This window comes from Anopheles darlingi, chromosome 2, assembly GCF_943734745.1.
Source record: "Anopheles darlingi chromosome 2, idAnoDarlMG_H_01, whole genome shotgun sequence".
Taxonomy (NCBI): Eukaryota; Metazoa; Arthropoda; class Insecta; order Diptera; family Culicidae; genus Anopheles; species Anopheles darlingi.
The window spans coordinates 54150086-54172985 of record NC_064874.1 but is presented as its reverse complement, the minus strand read 5'-3'; the positions used below and the strand labels follow the sequence as shown (position 1 = coordinate 54172985).

Below are 22900 nucleotides of genomic sequence, written 5' to 3'. Positions count from 1 at the left end.
CTACAAAAGGCACAAGTGCGCCTAAGTAGCTAATAGATGCATTCAAAACACGTGAAGTCGTGACACAGGAATGGCCCACATAAGCGAGCGTTAAACAAGACATAGTTTGGACGGGTTTGTCTAGTGACTGGCTCTAGTGATACCATGCATGCAATCATCATAAATTGGGGCGGAGACAGATGCTTAGTTGGAACGATGATATGGCACGCCAACACATTCTTTCAGTATGTTGGCACTAGCGCAATAAAAAACCATAAACGGATCGGATTAATGTTTGGATTTATGTTTTTCTATTAAAAACTATACAGCGATATACCATTACTCTTAGAGGCACTTTACAGGCATGATTATGCTCATTATTCTATTAGCAATCTACTATATACTTTCTACTTCGTTTATTACTTCCATTTTGTTGTCGGTGCGTACATGATAGATATTAAATATATAAGAAAATTTACACATTTCAGAAAATTAAAAAAGTAGTTCCATACAACCAAGTAATTGCAGCGCCACGTATCGAACGTAACTGACTAGTTTAATGCTGTTGGTTGTACTGTTTTTTTTCGCTATTTGCTATTGGTTTTGTTCGTTCTTTGGTCAGTTTACACTGCAATTCGCTTTAATACGTTTTATCGCACCTGAATACATTTATGGATGTAATACGTCCTGCCCTGTTCCAAATGATAAGAAAATAAGATAGGTGCTTTATCAAATTGATCCTGTATAAAATTTATAGCACCTGATCCTCAATGAATGTTATCTTGAAACATAACAATGGCACTGCTATGCAGCAGTTTGTTGATCATTTTCAAGAAAATGTTGCATTCAATACCAAAGAAAGCCTGAATAACATCAATTTTACTGGGAAAGTGTGGAAAGTTTCGGTTCCGATGAAGACCACACGGTGGCGGCTGATCGCAGACATTTCTCTGGAATGTAGCGCGACTGCTGCCACAGGATTATGTTCATTACGATCGACCAAGCCCGCAAAGGGGCGATGATGAACGCCAGCAGTCCATAAGAATGCCAAAAGATAGCAGCTAACAGTACCTCTACCGTCATGATAAGAATGAATGTTGCGTTCTTCCACAGCATCACTATCCATCCATGATTCTTTTCCAAATCCCGGCGGTAGAAGCTAAAAGGAAAAAGGGAGCAGTTGAAGTTTTTTTTACAATAAGATTTTCATTCATTCAAATTACCATCGAGAGGCATTATTAGCAAAAATAATCGTCAACGGGAGCTGGCACAGCATAAGTTGGAAAAAGCCGTACAAATAGGTGAGAGTACCTGGTAGGAAGGCGTTGTTGACGAAAATTCCCCAAACAAACACTACTCCCATGTATCCATCAATGATCTCCCCGATTGACCAGGGGCCACATGCCAGATACAGACAGTAAGCCACGAGGGGAAACATTAGTCTATCAACGGTAGAAAGAATCCATAATTTCCGTATCCAAGTACCACAGCAAAACGTCCGAAGGCGAGGTCGAGGCAATACGCCTTCTGTAAGAAAAAGAAGCCACAAAACGTTACTATGAACCATTACTTTCCATTCATTAGAATTACTTACTTCGAACAAGACTATGCCATATTCGAAACACGCACAATGGCACAAGATATATGATGAGAGCAACACTAAAAAATGCCTGGAACAATTTATTCGTATCGTACATTAGCACAAGTTTGGCTAGAAAATCGAAGCTCAATCGAGATCCGTCTAATGTAAACTCTTGATCCACAACACGGCTCCGTCCATCTTCATCCAGCACATATACCGAAAGTCTATGGAGTCCTCGTTTGTAAAGCGATGGGTCCCAGGGTACTACATACAACTCCCGACTAATTCGTATGCACTCCTTCCAGCTGCTGGTGTCGAGCTTTACCTGACACTCTGTGATTCTGGCCGGGGAAAATATCAATATTCGGATGTGGGTGGATTCAAGAACTGGACCTGGTGATTCCTTTTCGGGAATATTAAAATGAGCCTCCTTTGGATTTGTAACCAGAATTACTGGCCATTGATTGTGCTGCACATCAACAAAGGAAAAATATCCATGATCAAATGCAGCCAATCGGTATCGTCTATTGCGCATCCAGTCGCCTAGCTCCAGCTCTAAAAAGCCCTCCTTCTGTAATGTGTACATACGTGGTACGGCCCCGCCAAGTGTATGGAAGTGACCGGAAAGGTACGCGTACGCGTCGCGATAGCGTCCGATCAGATTGCGAATTCCCCCAGAACCCAAGCCGGGCGTTAAAATGCATGACGTGGGATAGTGTCCGAACCAGATTGTGTAGTTGGTTCCCATGGCTCGTGATTGCTCAGCAAGATTAAACAGATACTGCGTTTCGTTGATCGACAGCATACCCACGAAGTTGAATGGTCTTTTTGGGCCCGGATCCAGGCAAGCGTCCACAGCAATAAACGCATACCGTTCTCCTCCTCGCTCGATGTGCTGCATGTACGAACGGGTGTGATATCTGCCTTGGGCGGAATAGTTGGTGAATAGATCCTGCCGTGCCTGTAAGGCGGGCACGTTGAAGTTATCATGATTGCCACGTATGTCTAACCATATCGTTCGATTCAGCACGTTTGTGTCATGGAGCACCTCAAAGTACCACCGCCACTCTTGTTCATGCTGCTGGGAGCCGAGAAAATTCGAGGTTTTTGCGTCAGTAAGGTCGCCAGATGCAAGAACGACGCTAGGGCGGATGATATCCACTGTACGATTGCAAAATTCCACCAATTGTGGCACGCGCGTTGGATCCAGATACTTGCTGATGTGAATGTCCGAGATCTAGCGAAAGAAATAACGGATGTAAATGATGGATGTAGCAAGAACTTAAAATGTAAAGTAAACTACCTGCAAGAACCACATCAGATGACCCGGACCGTCATCTAGTCTGAGTTGCCGGTGCTCTTGATTGTGGCCCTCATTCAATGCCGCCTCCAAACGGCTACTAAGCTGCTTGTCCATGCCGATTAAGCTTGCCAAGTTCGCGACAAATATAGAAGAAACTACGATGAACACGATCAAAGCGAATGCCGCCGTTGTGAAACGCATCCTCAATTCCGTTATCGCGAACAGTTTCGCCAATTGCGTCCTTTTCACTGTTTCCCGGAACCCCGGAAGTTCCGACTTCTAAAACCGCAGTGATGTAAACGACGGCAAGTAGCACAGTGATGGTCGATAAAATATGTGCATTTGTCCATAAAACAGGAAAATTTGCATAAAAATTCCAAATTTTCACCGAAAATGGGCTGATAGGCACTGTCATTTTGTTGCTCCGTTCCGAGTACGCTCCGTGGAATCGTCTTAAAATGGGAAATTTCTAAATGTTCGCGAATTTCGTGATAAAGATAAGAGTGATAAGAGCAAATCAGCATGATTAACGGGAAAGTGTAAGAAACTTGCAGAACCGCAGCGCGAAAGATCCCCCAAAAAACCGGCCACGCCAAACCACGAATCCTTTTACAACACCACCGGAACCAACTCTCGCAGTGTGTCTCGAAAAGAAACCACCAGAAACCGGCAAGCATTTCAGTTCGTGATTCCTGCGAGGATCTCTTGCTTAACGATCGAATTCTGCTTCCAGCAATCATCACGAGACATACAGAAAATCGGGACAGGCCATAGTAGTCGTTCTCTAAGATAGCAGGAAGCTGGATTCAAGAGCCGTACTGGGGTCAATCCTCTTTGAAATAGAATAAGTAGGAAAGTCCTGCTGCCAATTTCCTCGAGTATTGACCAATCGTATCTAGTTTTTTTTTATCCGCCCGAAGCTCGCGAGCGGGCACAAAATGAACAGTGATGAGGAAATCGGAGAATTGAAAGATGTGTATGATTTCATAGCGCAAACCAAATTCAAGAAGGCGTTCGTTTGTGCTACGAAAGTTCTAGACCAGCAGCCACCCTTGCCATCGGGTGCCACGGACGAGGATCCTCTTCGAGAGCTGTTTCTTTTCATCATCAACAAGTACGCGGACCAACTCGAGCAGGAGGGCAAGATTGAACAGGTGTTCGAAACCATAGAGCAAGGGTTGCAATACTTCCCGGGGCATCCGGAACTTCTGAACGAAACGGGAGTACGACTACAAAGGTACGCTCGTGATGCATTCGGTTAATTAGTAATTCGGTTAATTTTTCTGTCAGGTTAGCATTTTTTAATTTTTCGCCGCATTTCTTCGCTACACCGCTTTACTGTCCTTGATTAATTGGCCTCACTTTTTTCATCCGTTTCATCTTATCATCATGGACCTACCTATTTATCGTCATATTTTGGGGTGGTTCAGAGCGAAGGGCACAAGACCTAGGAGCAGCAAGTTGAGAGAGATAGCCGGACAACTGTATGCGATCAATAACGGATTGAAGTTGGGTTTCCTTTGGGATGTAGGATGCCTGTCTAGAGGACAAGCAAGCCTGCTGCTAGATTCCCTCAAGGAGGCCAATTTGATAGCGAACACTCTGGTTGTCCTAGAAATTGGAGGTGACCTCGAGTGTGACTTTGGTATTTGCGATAGCTTTCGCTTTGGGAGTATGAAAGGCAATCGAACTGTGTTTATCGATGTATCTGCTAGCTTAGCAAAGCCTCGCTTAGTCCTTCCGGAGGTTAACGAACATTTACACGCGAAAATCGCATCCCTACAGACAAAAATGCTATCACTAGATCGGAAGGGTGTTCCCACTCAAACAATTAAATGGATAGTCAATACCGCGATTTGTCGTACAACTCTGTACGGTGTTTTTATAGGCTATCCAGTGGTTTACTGGTACGATATAACCGTGTCACAAGAAAACTGCTTGTCGCAGGTTCCCCTTGTAGTGTTTCAAGTTAAACAAACCCCGCAACGAACGAATGCTTCTAGTCCTTTGATCTCGTTTAGTGTCCCTGCACACCTTTTAGACGAACAGCCTAATGTTACCGACGCAATTAGTTTGTGGAAACACTCTACAGTTGATAGATACGATTTACAACTTTTGCAATCAACAAAAATTTTTAGTAATGTAATTATGTAATAAATGTAATTTTAAAACATCTCATTGTTTCCTCAATTTGATCCAACCTTAATTAGTTTATAAACACATTTGAAAATCACCTTACTTTATTCTGATTTACGTTTGATTGTTCTTCTCAAGTCATTGGTGGTCAATTTGTAGTTTGAACAAAAATCTGTTTTACCTTGCAGATATGGTCGATCGTTAGAAGCTTCAATCTGTTTTGAGCGCGTGCTACTGCAGGATGTCCGCTATCTCAAGGCGTATCAAAATCTACAAAACACAAAATGTGAGCTTGTTGAAAGGTGGCATTTTCGGATGTTAAACGATGTGGTACGCAATGCCGCTTTTCGGGCGGCAATTGAGAATCAGATTGCAGCGGGATATGACGAAGTGCTGGACATCGGCACTGGAACCGGCTTACTATCAATGTATGCACTGCACTGTGCTGGAATTAAGAAAGCGGCCGCATGTGATGGATCAGAAATAATGGTGCAAATCGCAAGAGACGTATTTGGTGCGAATGGGCTAAGCGACCGTATTTGTTTGTTTCAGAGCTACTCACAAGACTTAAAAATCGGTGAACGGTTTTCTCTTATCGTTACTGAAACGCTCGATTCTGGTGCTTTCGGAGAGGGCATCCTTGAGACGTTAATACACGCCAAAAAGCACCTTCTTTTGCCCAAAGGAAAAATTATCCCATCTATGGTAACACTACATATTTCAGGGTACCAATCGCGAGCATTAACGGCGAGCAATATTTTAATCAACGAAGAATTTAGTGAGGAATTCTCTTTGCCTAGTAATTGCCTTTTGTCCAAGGAAGGCACCAAGTGCTACGATGCGGAAGACATTAGTCGTATACAGGCAAATGATGACTTTGAATTCGTGACTGACACGGTGTCAGCAGTGGTTGTCGACTTTAACGATCTCGACTGTCTGGTTCGTTTTAATAACGGATTGGAAGTAGGCGAAGTGGTTCTAACCTGTCGCAATAATGGATCGCTTCTTGACGGGTTCGTTGTATGGTTTGATCTGCAACTGGACGATCAGAATTCTATTAGTACCGATCCCAAGACCAATACGTGCTGGAATCAAGCTATATTTCGCTTAAATCAACGGCTCCCGGTGGCAAAGGATCAAAAGCTGAAATTAACGATATCCTGTAAGGATGGTGCGCTCGCCGTAGCACACAATCTCAACTCGATCGATAATCAGATAAGTGTCGATGAGCATGTGATTGAGTTTCTGAACGACAACGAATACTATACTAGCCTAACACAGTCCGTCAAGGGGCTTTCCGACATGGAGAAGATTCTCGATTTGTCACTCTTCCCGTACGCAGGTTTAAAGCTACTGAAGGAGGGGAAAGCACGAAAGCTGTTATGTTTGGATCAGTCTGAAGATTTAGTAGAATTTATTGCCAATCAAAACGACATTCCTATGGGCAGCATAATTCTAGTTAATTCTGTACAGGAGATATTGGTCTTGAACGACTACACACTCGATCTTATTATACTGCAGCCGGTAGACGTGTTCGGTCAGATCAATAGCGAACATTTTTGTCTCTATCAATCACTGCTACCGAAACTGAAACCAATTGGCACTGTCATACCTTTAACTCTGGAGCTCCATGGATGCCTTATTGAATCCGACTGGATTGTTAAATGCTGTCGAGTGGACAACCAAGAGCTCGAGGAGTTCCAGATCAACAAATATTTGGCGTCACTAGAAACGGAAAATCATCTTGATCTTGGGCCGTTTACTTTTCGCCAACTATCTGAATCCATCAAGCTGGCTGAGGTGCAGTTCGACGGTAAGCTGCACGAACATGAGGTAGAATTGAGTCTTTATGAACCCACTGAAGCGACTCGGGTACATGCCATATTGTATTACTACTATCTTGGTTTTACAACAGACCTTCCAAAGTTAAGCACTAACCGATCACATTCTTTTGCTAAGCGATCAGCTTTCATTATTTCGAAATGCACATTCCAAGCAGCCAAAAAAGTAGACGCCAACAGTGATCAAACAAGTTTTGCACCGCCACTAGCCCGGTTGTGCTTGACGACCCTCCAAAACCATGGTGTTATAAGGTGTGATGTCGCAACCACAGATGCCTGGGGGAAAGCCTGAAATATCCTTAACACTAGCCACAACTAAAGTGCAATATGGGCAGTGATCGATCTGTTACCCCATAATTCCATTACCCCATAAATATGAGGTGCTTATTCCGGTGAGGCGCCTCAGGTGTCAAATTCATCTCCCGTCTGCCTCATATGATATAGAAGCAAACTTGAGTATTGCCTAAATGTTAGGAATGTGTATCAACGTAGACAAATTTCGACTGTCACCAGATCAAATAGTATATTCTATTGCAACGGAATTACTTACGTATCCAGCATTTATAACCGCTGCGAGTATCACATACACTTTAACGAAATTACAAGGAATGGATTAAGGGTAAGAGTAGGGCACAATAATAGAAGCTGTTAGAACAAACAAATTCGTCATCAAAGGTTCCAACTTGCTGTGTACTGATAGTATTTGTAGTACCTATGCAACACCAATTTATATTCTTTTTTACATGTATAAGAACTGGCAAGCCGTATGTTGGCCAATCAATATTCGTTGAGGTACATTTTTTGTTTTTATTAATGGATCACATATCAGCATTTGAGCGATCGAATCAGAATGAAGCAAATTTTTAATTTCATTCCTTTCCTTCCATTTGCTATGGTACGCGTACAATAAAATAGATTACATTCCAGTTTTATGATGAAGTTCATTAAAATGCTTATTGATTTAGTGTTAAGAATTGTTACAGAATTGAAAGAATTTAAGTCACATAGTCAAGTGTGTCGTCGTCGTCAGCCTCATCTGTGAACTTCTTTACCTCCAGATTGGGGTAAAATCCCGCGGAACAAGCGCCAAACGGTCGTTCAAACCGCGTGTTCAAATTTTCGACTCCTAAAACCGCGGTGATGTAAACGACGCAGCCCTCTCGCTCGCACAAGTCCGAGTTCCGCTAAGAGTGAGCGAGACAAAATACACACACGGTTTCGTGTACGCATACGGGAGAATTGTGAAGAAGTGCGAAAAGAAGAAGCGTGCGTTTTTGGGCGAAAAGAAGAAGAACGTGTTGAGATTGACGAGACGGTTTCGTTTGAGTTTCGATGGAAATTATGAGCGGTGGCAAATTATGAACGGTGAGTGATCTCCAAAAACTAGAACGTGGCTTGGGCCAGAACGAAAAACGCCAGGAACGCGTGAAAAGCGCCCCTTTGTTCTCCACATCCATGCTTTCGCACGGACCGCGTCGTTCCCCAGCAGACCCTTTTCTCTGCCCAACGTCGTCAGCCCCGTAGAAAGAGCGAGAAAGGCCTAGAAGAGCCTCAAGAGGGAGGGAGATATCACCTGTGTGTCGGCGGGGTCGGGACCGCCTCGCTTGCGTTTTAGGAGCAGAAGCAGTGAAAATAATCGAATGGTGGTCGGAAAGTACGCAAAACTGAAGTGATATCCAAAGAAGAAACACAGAAGATCTCAAGGATTTGCATGATCCTGGGAGCATGGTGTTGTTTGTTGTTTGGCCATTGTTTTGTTTGTTGTTTGGCCATTGGCGTCACAAATCGCTGAATTCACAAATGCCGCTCAATCTAAAGTGAACATCCTTTCAGCTTTTAATCCAGTATTGCCTAGTATGAATCCGCAAGATCTCAGTACTATGGTTTGGATGGCACCGATTACTTCCTCGTTAGACGAAAACTTGGCCAACTATTACGTCCCCTCCTCCGTTCCGACCGCTATGGAGGCCGCCCAGCAGCCGCACACTATGGTAAGTGCTTGCTTGCAAGAAGTTGCTTGCAACTCTCCACATCGATCGCCTGCGACTAGAGAACATTTGCTGATCAGAACATCTGAATATTTAGGCATTGATTTTCAATGGCAAAAGAGAATGTTTCTTTGAATATCTTTTTCTGTGTGCTCACCACCTATCTACTTTTGTCGTTATCGTTTCGTCGTAAATCGACTGTTTTACCTCAGGAAGGAAATATCATTCTGCTTGTATGTTCTCCAAGCGCTAATATCAGTTTTCTAATTTGCACTTTCTTTCTCTCCCATTTTCTCCTTTGTTCTATGCTTGTTTCGTTATTGGATGTCGTACCCCAATTGTGGTTACGAATTTGATGAACCCTCGCAATCGTCATCCTGGCAAAAACCATCATCACCTGATCATCATCACCATCATTGTTGTGAACATCTGCGTGTTTATCTGGATCTCTAAAATTCCTGGATTTGCTGAAATTACACCTTCCTTCCCTATTTCCATTAATTGCTATTTGCTGCAATATGTTACTCCCCGGCAAATGCAAATACCCGTATCTCTTTCATGTTGCCTTTGATTCCCTTTCCACCATTCACACGTTTTTGTTCCGGTGGTTTACTCTTCAATCTTTCCTTTCGATATTTTATTTTGATTATTCTGTGCTTCGTTCCCAATTTCGTACAATTAATTCTCTTTATGTTCGGTCTCGTATGTGTTTTTGTGTTCATGTAACACTTTGTTTTGCACGCCTTTCATAATGCGCGTTCTAACTGTGCCACTAACTGTGTACAATATTCGGTGAAAAAACATCCCGGATCGTCATAACAATGCAGCAGGACATGAACACTCTGATCAGTGAATATAACGGCCATCTAACTGCCATTCCTACACCGACCGGCATCGCAAACATAAGCATCCCGAGCGCAGCCACCGACCACCTGGCATTGACTAATCAGGAATTATTGAATCTCCACCAGCAGCAGCAGCAACAGCAGCAGCATCACCAGCAGCAACAGCAACAGCAACTTCTGCAACAACAGTTGGCTTTGGGTGGTTACGGTTTCATAGATCAAAACGGTGCGCTTGCAACGTCAGGGCCAGCTGGAGTAGCTGTGCGTGTTACTGGGCAACCACCGTCAGCAACGGCTACAGCGTTAGCTGTTGGAGAAATGCAAATGCTTGATGACCATAGTGCCACAAGCGAGATGTCGATTAACGGAATGGATGAGAATGCTACAATCGCTGTAAGCGGTGTTCCTATAGCAGTAGGGACGGATGATGCTGACGATATTCCAGGTGTTGTCGATGGAGAACTAGAACATGCTCAAGAGCCAGCAATGCAAGCGTTTGGGTCGTACGGCCAAATGATGGATAGCAGCGGTGGAGGCGATTATTTATCGAATTCGATGGCGGCACAGGAAAGTCTAATGCACTTTAAACTAATGAATGAATCGCAGTTGCTGCAAGGCCACTTCTTGGACTACGACATGTCGCAGGACGACGGTTCGAATAGCAGCAGCAGTGGCGGTACCGTTGGTACGAATAATAACAACCAGTATAATGAGGATGCAACCTCCTCCATGATGGATGGCGCCAAATCAGTGAATGTACGCAAGCCACGTTCCACCAAAATACATCAGCGTCCAAACGATTCGGATGATCTGCCGCCGCCGTATCCAGCCATGTACGCTGTACCAGTGCCAGAGCGATTTGCCCATAAAAAGATCAAACCTTTTAAGCGGCCTGGTTTGGTGTTGAAAACACCAATCGCGTACAAAGGAGATATCGATCCTTCAGTGATACCAATAGAGCGAGACGGGATGGGTAGGTTTTTTATTTCTTTGGTTATTTTAACTGTTGATTTATACATTATGTTTAGTTGTCATTTCTGTTCCCTCCTTTTGTTCACTTTTGTTTCAGTTAGCTATACGTTATCCATGCGTTCCTTATTTTCACACGCTCATTGTCCAATTGCCATACAGAAATCAGCTTTTTAATTGCAATCATAAATCAATTTCTATATTCGTTTTTATCTTGTACCATACAGCACTTTTTATGAGAAATAAGCATTACTCAAATACTAACATCGATATTGACATGAATTAACGATTGGCAAGATAATCGTTTTATTAAGATAGTTGATTTTCCAAACCCGCATTCTCACATTTACTTAGTTCTTTTTCATTTGTTCTCATCTATGGATAGAATTAACAGTATTAATTGTGCACATAGTAAGGAGGTTTTCCTTCAACAATAGTCCGCTTTTTGTCATTCATGCGCAGTCATTGTACACTATTATAATGACCTGTACAAAATATGTGACAAGATGTGCTGTTGATTGTGCTATGTGACTCATCCGTTTTATGGTTTATTATTGTTCGTTTTTTTCTTCCAGCTATTTGCGAAAAATGCGGCGCAATCGGAGTGAAGCATTCGTTTTACACCAAACAACGGCGCTTCTGTAGCATGTCCTGTTCTCGGTCGTTCGAATCGTTCCGAGTGTTCAATCCGTCACAGTATCGCCCAGGAAGCGGTACAAAAGGTTCCACGGCAGACGACGGCGAAAACAAACAGCACCAAGCAACGTGCGTTGGAGAAATCGGTGACGGTACTATTTCGGTGCCTCCCGATCAGTTAATTAACGATCTTGATTGCGCCACACATGGCGCCAATGGGCAAATCGATTGCAAAGAATCGATTTTGTTGCAACAGGAGCAAGAAGAGCTTCTTCAAGAAAAGCACCAAGAGGAGGAACAAGTACAAACAATTGGCTATCGTTTCAAGATGTCAGTTAGTAATGGGGAGGGAAGCGTTCTAGTTGGTGGCCAACAAGCTGCCGTTTTTCCTACACCGTCAGTCGTTAGTACCAGCATTAGCAATAACAGCAACAGCAGTAGTCAGGATGAAAGCTTGAGTCTGAGCAGCGTTAACAGCAGTGCTGCAAGTATCGCTCAAGAAATAGTGCCACAAAATGAGATCCCACAACTACCCCATGGGGACCGTTTGCCTTCGCCCTGTCCACAGGATGATCGTATCAACAGCATTCGAAGAAAACCAAACGAGTTTCATAATTCGTACGACTGGACGCACTCCTTATCTGACCCAAAATTTTTTGCCGCACCTGTCACCTGTTTCCGTCATGCTCCTGGGTATGACATGTGGCCCAACGTGATAGTTGGCATGAAGGTAGAAGTGGAGAACACAGATTGCGATGTTGTTCAGCAGCCATTGCTGGGCGGAACACCACACAGCTTCTGGGTAGCAACTGTGCTGCAAATTTGTGGTTACAAAGCATTGCTACGTTACGAAGGGTTTGATGTGATGGAGTCATCGAAGGACTTTTGGGTAAATCTTTGTTCCGCCGAAGTCCATCCGGTTGGATGGTGTGCGACGCGAGGCAAACCACTTATACCTCCGAAAAGCATAAAAAAGCCAAACCCCGATTGGAAGGAGTTCCTTGTGAAGCGTCTCTCGAATGCCCGCACACTTCCATCAACATTCTACAACAAAATCAGCGATAGTTTTCGGTCACGATTTCGGGTCGGTTTGAACCTTGAAGTGGTAGACAAGAACCGCATCTCACAAGTGAAACTCGCCACAATTAATCGTATCGTCGGGAAGAGACTGTACGTGCGTTACTACGACAGTCCACCGGACGATAATGGATTTTGGTGCCACGAGGATTCTCCGCTCATCCATCCGGTTGGGTGGGCCACCACGGTAGGCCACAATCTTGCTGCGCCTGACGAATACATGGAGCGAATGAACGGTAATGCCATCTCTAGCGATTATCTGCTTTCTCTTAAATGAATTAGGTCTTAATTAAATTAAATCATTTTATGTAAATGCTTCTTAACACCTACAGCGGCAAGTGATCAAATTCTTGAACCAAACGAAGATGATGCCACGATGGATCTGTTCAAAACGAATTTCTCATTTGAGGAGTACTGTTACGATGGAAGACAGACTGGCTTTGAGGAAAATATGAAACTGGAAGCGGTAGATCCACTGAATCTGTCCTCGATCTGTGTCGCAACGGTTATGTCTGTGTTAAAGTTCGGTTACATAATGATCCGCATCGATTCATACGATCCTGATGTAAACGGTGCGGATTGGTTTTGCTATCATGAAAAGTCACCCTGCATATTTCCTGTCGGGTTCTGTGCAAGGCATAACATAACACTTACACCTCCGAAAGGTTATGATTTGGCCAGCTTTACCTGGGAGCAGTATCTACGTGATACTAGCTGCAGACCTGCCACCGAGGATATATTTCATCGAGAACAGATCCGGCAACGGTTTCAGGTATAAATGATCTTATGTTATTTTATATTTTACCCATTCTAAACCAACGACCCTTCAAAATGTTTCTGCTCTTTAGGTTGGAATGAAGCTGGAATCGGCCGACCTTATGGATCCGAGACTTATTTGTGTGGCAACCATTTCGCGAGTAGTTGGAAGGTTATTAAAGGTGCACTTCGATGGTTGGGACGATGAGTATGATCAATGGTTGGATAGCGAAAGTCCCGACATTTATCCGATTGGTTGGTGCGTACTTGTTGGCCACAAGCTGGAAGGGCCTCGTATTCTCCCGAAGATACCTCCTACGCAGAAAGTATCGCCCAAAACAACCAAGAAGGGTATTAAGAGGAAGAAGAAACTTAAAACGGAACCGATTGGGCCACAATATGAGGACTGTGAGTCTCGTGGTAAGTTATCCGTCTTTCCCTACGGTCACTTTAAGATATCATCATAAGAGTTCATAGGGGTTCATTGGAGCACAAAGTATTCACGGGTATCTCACATTCGCCATTTTATCTAAAGATAAGAGTGATTTCCATAAATCGTCCGTTCATTGTTTGCATCATTAAAAGGTCATTCCTTTATCGGCGTTATCTATATCAATCTTTTCCCAAACATTAAAAATCGCAGATACGGGATATGTTTCAGTATTTAAAGTACACTAAACTATTGTATGAAGTGAAATAATTACTGTAGCTCATTTTCCGCTGTTATGTTCACAGTTCAACCTGCACCAACGACCCGAACTGCTCGTATTAAGAAGGAACAACAACATTTTGAACAGCAGAAACAACTATCAACGGCCCAGTTGGAGTACAACTCTCAGCTTACTGTACCCCCTTCCCATCAGCAAGACTATGGAGATGTTGGCAACGCGCTCCTTATGAGTCACCATTTGCACCCAGCAAACGGCGGGTTGCTGCCAGCGTCTCTTCAAGCATTTATCAAACACGAACCTAATCAAGATCCATCTACGACACTGTTATGTGGAACTAGTGCCCTTGGACCAATATTTGACCATTCGACCGGCGCTGATAGCGTCGATGGAGATGAACGAACTGAGGACGACGATGGAGAGTCAAGCTCTGCCACGGGCCACCCTTCGACTGCCCCGTCATCCGAGATTGCTGATAACGAACTGGAAAAGGTAATTCCTCGGCTCATTAATCAAGACATGCTGCTGGTCAATAGCAATTCACCTGACTCCAGTGGCGGTGTCCCTGGGAAGAGCAGTAGTAGTCAAAATAATTCCAGTGGTAGCACCAGTGGTTCTACAGCTACCGTACCGTCTTTCGGCATTGCTGGTAGCAACCAGATTTCACCCGAAAATTGGGAAGTAAAGGACGTGGCTTCGTTTCTTGTGATGAACGACTGCGGCGTTCATTCGGATCAGTTTGTGCAGAATTGCATTGATGGCAAACGATTACTGGAACTTAGTAAGGATGATATCATCACGCTGCTCAGTCTTAAGGTAGGGCCCGCGCTTAAAATCTTCGATCTCATCCAGCAGCTTAAGTGCAAAATTGATCCTACAAAATCACGTCATCTTGCAAAAGGTGGGAACAAAAAGTTTCTTTAGTAGCAGTATACAGGAATAATGTCCACACTTTTTTTGCATCAGAGTAATAATTGGTCCAAAGCATCTAATCGTCTCTATTCTTAATAGACTCTGCTCCGTTTTGTCGATTTTCATACGTCCGTTGCATATATTGGTTTCCAAACAAATACTCTGTTTTAATAATACATTAGAACATTAGTTTTCCTCTGAAAATATTCGAGAAAGCTTTTTCTATCATTTTCCCAACTATTGGGAAGAAATAATCATTCTTTTTTCGGTATCAAGAATCTACATAGATCTACACAAGCAATCAGGTTTATCAATAGACAATAGGTATATCTATTCTTGTCTGAATGATTTTTTTTGCATTATCATCAACAGATGTAAGCTAACAGATGGCCTAAGTGTCATGATTCTGTATTTCCTTTTAGTAGATCTGAGTACCGGTACCGCGTAGAATTACTTCTAAACATCCTTATACTTGCATCCTTTCGAACCATTTTCTAATAATACATTCGATTGTATTATACTTAAATCAACTCATTGTATGTGTTCAATAGCATTGGAAAGAGTTTTACGAACTATATCATGGATTGGAATTGAATAGAATTGTTAACTCCGGCCTATTAACCGTACTGAAAATAAAAACTCAATCAAACTCCTCCGTTATGTAGCAATCGGTGGGTATACCCATCTTTCGTCACGGTGTGTGAGGTTTCCTTGCTAAACTTTTATCGGATGCCGGCATATAACTTCAACCACCTGTACAAACCAAATCATCAATAGCGAAAAGCTCGAAATCTAAATCGGGTTAACAGAAAGCAGGAACTCACAGTTTCAGGGAATATCCACAATCGGTACAAGCAGAGCACCGCAAATACATGTTTGAAAATAGATTAAGGCACACATGTTTCTCTGCTGGCATTGTTTCAAAAGCTCTTTTTCGGATGGTTACAACAATGCATGATGAAGCATGATAAAACAAAATCATATCGTCAACAAAAAGCAGCAAACACAAATTATACAAAACAATAATGACTGAACCCAGAATTATATATTATCAGTAACGGAATAGAGCCAGCAGAGAAGATGGAGCTTGTACAATATATCACAAAATCAACCCTATCGGGAAGCATGCTATCGCGGTGAATGTGTTGAAGTATTTTCTGTACTATTCTTTCTCTGGTGTTCTGGTTATGAGCGCAAAGGCTATAGGTTGGTTTGAGGGAAATTGGTGAAATCATAAAGAAAACCCGAACTCTCATGTGCGTGGAATTGTACCTCGTCCTCATTACCAAACAGTCTCTGTGGGATATAATCACAATTGATTCGGTCACCAGCCGAATTATAGCAGAACAACATCCCATAACACATTTCAAACCATCTGGTAAAATAGCAATGAATTCGCAGGCGAATGCGCTCATGTTAGGAGTAAGGAGTTAGTGCTTATGAGGTAGAGAAAATGATAGTTGAATTGGACGGTATTCTTGTTTTGTTCCGAATGAAATGAACCGAAAAATAAGATGAGTATTCTAATAACAGCTTTGAGTTTGAAGAAACGATCTGTAAAAATAGACCTCTTAATGAGGACAGTAAAAATAGACCATACATTCGAATCATATTGGCTGGAAATATTGGTAAACCGGCTATTACCGACGCCAAAAATGCCTGAAATGGTTTTGTTAAGCCGGCTACACTTCCAGTATGTGTGTGAATTGATTAGCATGATTAAAAGATTGATATTGGTCAGTTAAGATCTACACAAAAATATAAGAACTGTACAGTTATATAGTATAGATGCGAGCAAGTTAAATCCTAGGCACATAAGACACGGTAAGCAGCGGTAATTGAACCCGTGCCAGTGCACAGGCACAAAGACGAGTAAATATTTTATTTAAAAAAGGGAAATCTATTGTTTCTGTTGTCCGAATCCAACCCATCCGAATTTTTTTGTAAAATTTCCCATTTTTCGATTTTTGGTAGATTTATGAAGTTGTAAAAGTGGTGCTTTTTCAATGTTTTCTCAAACAACAAGCTTTACATAATTTTAAAAAATATCTAAAAAAAAAGTATCAACAATTTTTATAAAACCTCAACGGGGCTACCTAGCAAATAGTGTACAGATTATATGTTCAAAATTTCAAAACGATCGGTTCAGTAGTTTTTGTGCGACTTTCCAAATAATTGGTCGATTAGCGACTTTTTTGATCGATTGGCAAATTCGCTCTGAATTATGTAAATGCATGTAAGCATCTCCATTAGCGTACAGCTATTGAAAAATCAAAGGATCAGAGCTACTACCAAGCGTGGACCACACAGCGTGTGTTTCACTTGCCCTCTAGCGTACGCCATGTTGGCCAAAGAGTTAACATAAGCATCGTCTAAGCATCGTAGCGAAGCCCCGGTATGCTGGCTACCGGTCGAGGTACCGGTACCGCCCTGCCGTGTGATCACGATGATGTCGTCCTTTCCCTTGGCCGCACCCGTCCGTGCGATGATTTTCTTGTCCGACTTCCATTCCGCCGATAGCAGACAGTCGCAACCGCAGTTAGTGAGACCTGGTGGGCGGTAAATGACGATCAAAAACGGGGTCGTCCACTAGTTGGTCATTCGGGGCTTACCGTCGATCCGAAGATCCGTCGATTTGTTCCCGAGAAACTCGCCACGTATCGTGACCCGCGTTCCCTGAGGATCCTCTTTCGGCGATAAACCTGTGAAGAGGCCAAACCCGGAGAGGGGTCTGGACCTGATCAAGTGCGGACTGAGGAAGTCCGCCAGCCGCTATGGCCTGAGTGGTCGATGGCGTTTTTCTTTTAGCAGGCTGTCACCAGGAGTGTATTTGTCTGACTGTCCTTCCCAGGGAGAGGGGGAGGAGAGGCTAGTCGGTGGCCCGTATCTGCCGATTGGTGGTCAGAAGAGAATTACCGCGGGTGGGGTTCTCTAACGTACCAAAAGACGGTACCTAACTATAGAACCCCCGGGACGGTTCCCGAGAGCAGAAAGGCTAGACAGCTGCCCGTATCTGCCAATCGATGTCCAAAAGAGAATTACCGCGGGTGGGGTTCTCTAGAGGATCAAGAGGCGGGGCAGAGGCCGGGGAGGGTTTACCTGAAAGAAGATGGTTAGCAGTGAAAGACGAGACTGCAGCAGGTTTCGACACAAAAATACAACTCAACTCGTTTATTGAAATTAACGGGTTTTAATAGTCTTAATTCTAGTTCTAATTGTTACGTAACGAGTTCCTTCTCATCCCCTCTTCACCCCCCCCTTGCCATAGTTCGTCTCTATGTTAATTTGGGTAATTTTGACATCATCGAGCTGATTCAGCATGATTGGGCCGATGCAATTGGTTCATCTCTGTCAGCCTGACGTCATCGGACTGATTCAGCATGATCGGGATGATCCAATAATTGATCGATTTGCGGGATCTGTACATAATCAGGATGATGCAATAATTGATCGATCTTACTCGATCTATGTACAGGCCGGTAATTCGGGACGTTTCGGTGATCTTCGGGCGTTATAACTATAACGGTTCGTGGCGCGTGCTATGTCTCAGATATCGGAGCGGTTATGTCATTCTTACGCCGCTGTCGTCCCTGTCCCGATACCGCAACGAAGCATCGTCTATCCTTTTCGGTTGCGCAGCTGACTTCGGCTTGGTACTGACCTACATCCGAGCGGTGTCAAATATAGTGCGTCAGGAGGAGGAGGTGGGCTGGGCTTCGCGGTGAGGCCTGGCGTGGATTGGGCCTACCTTACGCGAGGAGCTCTTGCTGGCCGCGGAAATGCTGACACTGCAGTTTAGTTGTCCCGCCGCGCTCTCTACCGGTACCGATGGTGGACGTGCTTTGCCTAAATGCCGGCGCTTCGGGATGAATTGCATCAGTCGAACGTCGAGAGTAAGAAGAAATGACGCTTGCGTTTGAAGCGACCGAACTACTGGCTAAAGAGGTGGTCGAAGGTGGGTCGGGTCGCTAAAACCCCCCTCACTTACTGGTGCTTGTGGATCATCTCGCAGAGATGTTCCACATTCTGGTCCGTTCTTAAGGCTAATAGGTGGGCTAATAGGTGGGCGCTGACCCTAACCCTGACTAAAGAGATGGCGCCTAGATTCTTCCTAATTTCTCGGTCACCTTTGTTGCTTTTCTCCTATGTCGAAGCCATGTACTCCTAGCTGTATCGTGCGTTTCCCTCCTGGTAACCTGTTTAGTTACTACCTCTTCTTGACCGTCTGATACCTGTATGTCTTGAGGCCTTTTGATCTAATCTTGAATTTTGAGATATCCATGCGTAAGGGTTATGGCCGTTGTCGCGATTTCTTCGGGGCTCCAAGTCGGTTGGGGGGTCGGGACTTGAACCCGGGTGCGTATCGTTTGGTATCCCCCCTTAACCGTTGGCCTTCCCGGTCCCTAAGCTGTCTAATTTTCCCCTGGAATCATGGTTCGTTTGGGGTCCCTATTTGGGTAACGTTTTGACCCATTCTTTCCTATGCTTCGCTGACGTTATTGGTGCTACCGTGTGGCTCACGTGGGTTCACATACGCGGATTCATCAGTCGTGGCCACACGATGGGCTCACGTTCGCGGATCTACCTTGCATTACGAGTGTATGCAGTCAGAAAGGGCGGAGGGGAGGAGGGGGGGGGGGGCTATCCTGAGCTAACCATCGCAGAGTTACCGATTTATCGCTTGTGACCCACGTTGGGTTCACTATCGCGGAATTCTTAGGTCTATACGTTGGCGTGGCTCCCGTGAGCGCACGATCGAAATAATGGTTGTGGCCACTCGCTGGGCTCACTATCGCTACGTTAACTCTAGGAGTTCGATTTGGTTTACGAACTTTTCTATTAGGACAGGTAAAGCTTTAGTACATTATAAAACGGTTGCTGGCATATCGGGCATTTGGTGACGGATGAGGCACACTTATCGCACGCCACGACATGGCCGCACGCCATGAACGCCGTATTGTATTCGCTGTCATAACAGATTCTACAGATCTTGCCGTCGGGACCGCCGCTGGGGGTTGCGGCCTTCTCGTTGTCCACGGCATCGTCCAGGGGTTTCGGCGTTGTCATCGTCGTCCGGTAGGCGCAATTGCCGTACCAGATCCCACGGGTCATCGTCCGGCTCCCAGTCCATCAGTCCTCCGCCGCAGCTAAAGCACTTCACCTGGTCGCTTTGGCCGGTGTAGAAGAATCCCGCTCAGCTGCTGTGGTTTCTGAGACATTGCCGTTTGCCAAGCCTCGAACCAATCGATTTCAATCGCGCGGCTTCGTTTGCGTACATCGGGTATTCGGGGCGCCAAGTCGGTCGGCTCATCGTCATCGAGGTCGCGTTGCTGCTGAAAACCGATGCTTCATAGCTGGGTTCCGGTACGTTTGCCAGGAAGTTCCGATCTAGGTCCATATTGAGGGTTGATCGTTTCCGCAGCAGCGGGCAGTGGGGTGACCAGCGCAGATGCTCTTCTATCAACGCGACGTCTCCAGTTCTGGGGAATTATGTCCGATCATTCTGTGGGATCGGATCGTCGTTCTATAGTGATCCCCGTAACTTCGGATGGGATCGATGTGTATAAGGCTTCTAGCGTCTTTGTTGCATCTGATGAGTCCTTGTTTGTCCTGTCTCGGTGATCAAGAACATTTATCTCAAAGGAGAAACATAGATAGATTAGTTCCTTTGTTTTGATGCAACTCTATTTGCGACCATCTTCGGTTATTTTCTTCGAAAGTGACTTGAGGTCTGTCTTGTCTTTCATGAGCTATCAGGGTGTGGAAGTTCACCGATATGCTCTAGCGCACTTCTTGATGATTTTTTCCAATCTCTTTAGGATTCATATAGATCCGTTAACCATTCCGTTTGTTACCTCAGCCATTCGTTCCTATTCCATTTTTATGGTACAATTGTTTTTTTCAATTCGTACCGAATCGATTTGTCATAGAATCATTAATTTTCTTGTTCAATGCCCATTACAGGTTTTATCAGATTGATTCATGATTCGCGTGTCCCTATTCATTTCTTTTTCTTTCGGGATTTCCAATCTCGATCCAATTCTTTGATGCTACAATACTAGCTAAGCGGCCCGGTTACAGGGCTACGCAGCATGACTCTTTTCTGGTTTATTGTATATGAGTTTTTATCATAGTGAACAATGAAAATAGTTTGAGGTACAGTGAAAAATGATGGTTTTTTTATTCTTTGATAAATAACTAGCGGAGCCTTATTTATTCGAGTAAAAGGATAAATGAAAACGGTATATTTAAATTAATAGGACGGGTATTTTCTTCAGTCAGGGTAACACGCTGTTTATAAGTAAATCCTTAAAATTAAAGTTTTCGCGTCCGCTTAGGCGATCGGGTCATCAATCTCGCTCTTCACACTGCTTCCCTCGGTATCCTCGGATTTTTTTTAGCCTGAAATGGTGCATGGAAAAGGTGGACGTTAGTCGGTGGTTTTAACCAACGCGCAGAGGCACTGTGGCATCGATCTTCTACTCCCCATAGAATTCCATGGCTTGGTTCTCTAGTGCTCCTCTGGGTCCTCCGGGTCGGCAAATGAATGATGATTGTTGATCATAGCGAAAGTCCCCTGGTGAAAAAGATCATTCGTTATTTAATGCATCGATCGAAAGTTAGTGCAGCATACTATACCTTTCAGTCACGAAACTGCGCAATGATTTTTCTTTTGATGTGTCTTTTTTGTTTGTTTGTCACGCCGGTGGAAATCTTTCGACCAGACGAACTCCTCCGCCGAAGCTTTGGAGAACAGTGTGAGGTTGGCACTTGCTACTCTAAGGACTTACTCACTAAAACCACCACGGTACGATTTCCTGGTGGCACCTTCCTATCCGTGGCGAATCGAAGAAGGCAGGAATACCCTTTCGAGCTGTACCCCGGTTTAGGCGAATACTCTAGCGCTATCTTGGAGTGAAAATCACAGCTCTGTCAAGAATGACACAAATGGTGACTACACTCCCCCGGTTAGGATGTTTTGCCTTGTGGTTTTCACCACGGCAATCTCCCTATCCAAGCATAAACATAAGACACTGGCGTGGATTGTAGTCCTACGTACGTTGCCTTGCAGGAATCCAGGGCACCTGGAGTCGTTGCTGTCACAGAAGATGCGGGGCAACAGCACATCTTCCCCCTGACGCTTGCCCGTCAGAATCCGTGCATGAATGCAATGCGGCCGAAGAGGGACGATCTGGAGGCACGTCCCATTGCACAGTCCACACTCGGTATTCAGGTTCCGGAGCAGAAGGACGGGCGAATACTGCTTCAACCGCAGCCGATGTAGAGGAATGCCGCTGATGTTTTGGGCATTGAGATACTCAGTGGGCAGCTGTAGAGTATCCTGTTCCTCGGGGTTCACCAAGGTGTCGATGGAACGATACTCTACTTCCCGTTCTGGTATCTGCTCCAACACACTGTTGTTCACAGCGGTTACGTCCACGTTCAAAGGCGACATGATGGCACGGTCCTTGAAGTAGCCTGCTTGTCGGTAATGCCGTCCGACGTCAGGGTACACGCGATTGATCAACGATCGAACGTCGTCCTGCAGGCTGCTAGTTCGGGGCTGCACCATATCCCGAGGAAGCTTCGCGTACATGGCGTCGAATCCCTCGAACGTCAGCAAAATCCTGCAAATCTGCAGCTTCCTGTACGTTCGGCGCGGTTTGAACGCGCATGTTGACCCGCAAACGCAACACACGAAACAGGGGCCACAGCGGACTACGTCGAATGCATTGCTGAACCACTTGCGCATCCGCCCCTCTCGGCACGATTGGCAACATTTGCCGAAAATCGCCACACAGCAGCATCACCTTTCCGCCGAATGGACGACGTACGCCGACGATGTCCTGCAGCGTGCGGTTCACGGCTTCCAACGCAAACCGACTGCTCATAGATGCTTCATCCCATACGATGAGACTTGGCCCTCGCATAAGGTCCGCTACTTGCGACTGTGCGGGGATGTTGCATACGGAGTTCTCGTCCAGTATGAGCGGCAGCTTGAAGGTCGAATGCACTGTCTTCCCTCCGGTAAGAAGCAGCGCAGCAATGCCACTGGAGGCTGCGGCAAGGGCAACCTTGGATTGGCGTCGGGTGTAGGCCAGAATGGTTTCCACCAGAAACGACTTCCCCGTGCCGCCGGGTCCGTCGAGGAAGTAGAGCTGTTCCTCAGTTGCACGCTCGTCTGTCTGCTCCGAGCCAGCACTTTGA

General features: G+C 44.7%; 3 protein-coding genes across 7 annotated transcripts; 2 read left to right on the top strand and 1 right to left on the bottom strand.

Annotated features, from left to right (window-relative positions):
• Positions 1 to 174: 174 nt before the first annotated feature.
• LOC125960020 (transmembrane protein 62-like) lies at positions 175 to 3115 on the bottom strand. Its single transcript, XM_049693115.1, has 4 exons — positions 2865 to 3115; positions 1574 to 2798; positions 1203 to 1506; positions 175 to 1138 (listed from the first exon to the last, which is right to left on the bottom strand). The coding sequence occupies exons 1-4, from the start codon at positions 3063 to 3065 to the stop codon at positions 859 to 861; spliced, it is 2010 nt and encodes a 669-aa protein (XP_049549072.1). The 5' UTR covers positions 3066 to 3115; the 3' UTR covers positions 175 to 858.
• A 484-nt stretch (positions 3116 to 3599) lies between these two features.
• Positions 3600 to 7767, top strand: LOC125950832 (protein arginine N-methyltransferase 9-like). 2 transcript variants are annotated; one of them, XM_049679167.1, is made up of 3 exons: positions 3600 to 3712; positions 3764 to 4101; positions 5189 to 7767. In XM_049679167.1, the coding sequence occupies exons 2-3, from the start codon at positions 3803 to 3805 to the stop codon at positions 7131 to 7133; spliced, it is 2244 nt and encodes a 747-aa protein (XP_049535124.1). In that variant the 5' UTR covers positions 3600 to 3712; positions 3764 to 3802; the 3' UTR covers positions 7134 to 7767. The 2 variants fall into 2 exon arrangements, with proteins under 2 accessions (XP_049535124.1, XP_049535123.1); XM_049679166.1 differs by having other exon boundaries at positions 3600 to 4101.
• A 313-nt stretch (positions 7768 to 8080) lies between these two features.
• On the top strand, positions 8081 to 16615 carry LOC125950831 (polycomb protein Sfmbt). Of its 4 annotated transcripts, none has more exons than XM_049679163.1 (7): positions 8081 to 8206; positions 8675 to 8832; positions 9804 to 10647; positions 11219 to 12592; positions 12689 to 13128; positions 13205 to 13532; positions 13848 to 16615. In XM_049679163.1, exons 1-7 carry the CDS (start codon positions 8200 to 8202, stop codon positions 14702 to 14704), a joined length of 4008 nt encoding a protein of 1335 aa, XP_049535120.1. In that variant the 5' UTR covers positions 8081 to 8199; the 3' UTR covers positions 14705 to 16615. The 4 variants fall into 4 exon arrangements, with proteins under 4 accessions (XP_049535120.1, XP_049535119.1, XP_049535122.1 ...); XM_049679162.1 differs by having other exon boundaries at positions 9801 to 10647; XM_049679165.1 differs by lacking the exon at positions 8081 to 8206 and adding an exon at positions 8217 to 8495 and having other exon boundaries at positions 9801 to 10647.
• Positions 16616 to 22900: the final 6285 nt, after the last annotated feature.

Coding starts and splice junctions, on each gene's coding strand:
- LOC125960020 (XM_049693115.1), bottom strand. CDS start 3,065: ATGCGTTTCACAACGGCGGCATTCGCTTTGATCGTGTTCATCGTAGTT. Junction 2,799..2,864: donor ATCTGATGTGGTTCTTGCAG/GTAGTTTACTTT, acceptor TTCTTTCGCTAG/ATCTCGGACATTCACATCAG. Junction 1,139..1,202: donor GCTAATAATGCCTCTCGATG/GTAATTTGAATG, acceptor TTTTCCTTTTAG/CTTCTACCGCCGGGATTTGG.
- LOC125950832 (XM_049679167.1), top strand. CDS start 3,803: ATGAACAGTGATGAGGAAATCGGAGAATTGAAAGATGTGTATGATTTC. Junction 4,102..5,188: donor ACGGGAGTACGACTACAAAG/GTACGCTCGTGA, acceptor TTTACCTTGCAG/ATATGGTCGATCGTTAGAAG.
- LOC125950831 (XM_049679162.1), top strand. Junction 8,833..9,800: donor CCCAGCAGCCGCACACTATG/GTAAGTGCTTGC, acceptor AATCTCCACCAG/CAGCAGCAGCAACAGCAGCA. Junction 10,648..11,218: donor AATAGAGCGAGACGGGATGG/GTAGGTTTTTTA, acceptor TTTTTCTTCCAG/CTATTTGCGAAAAATGCGGC.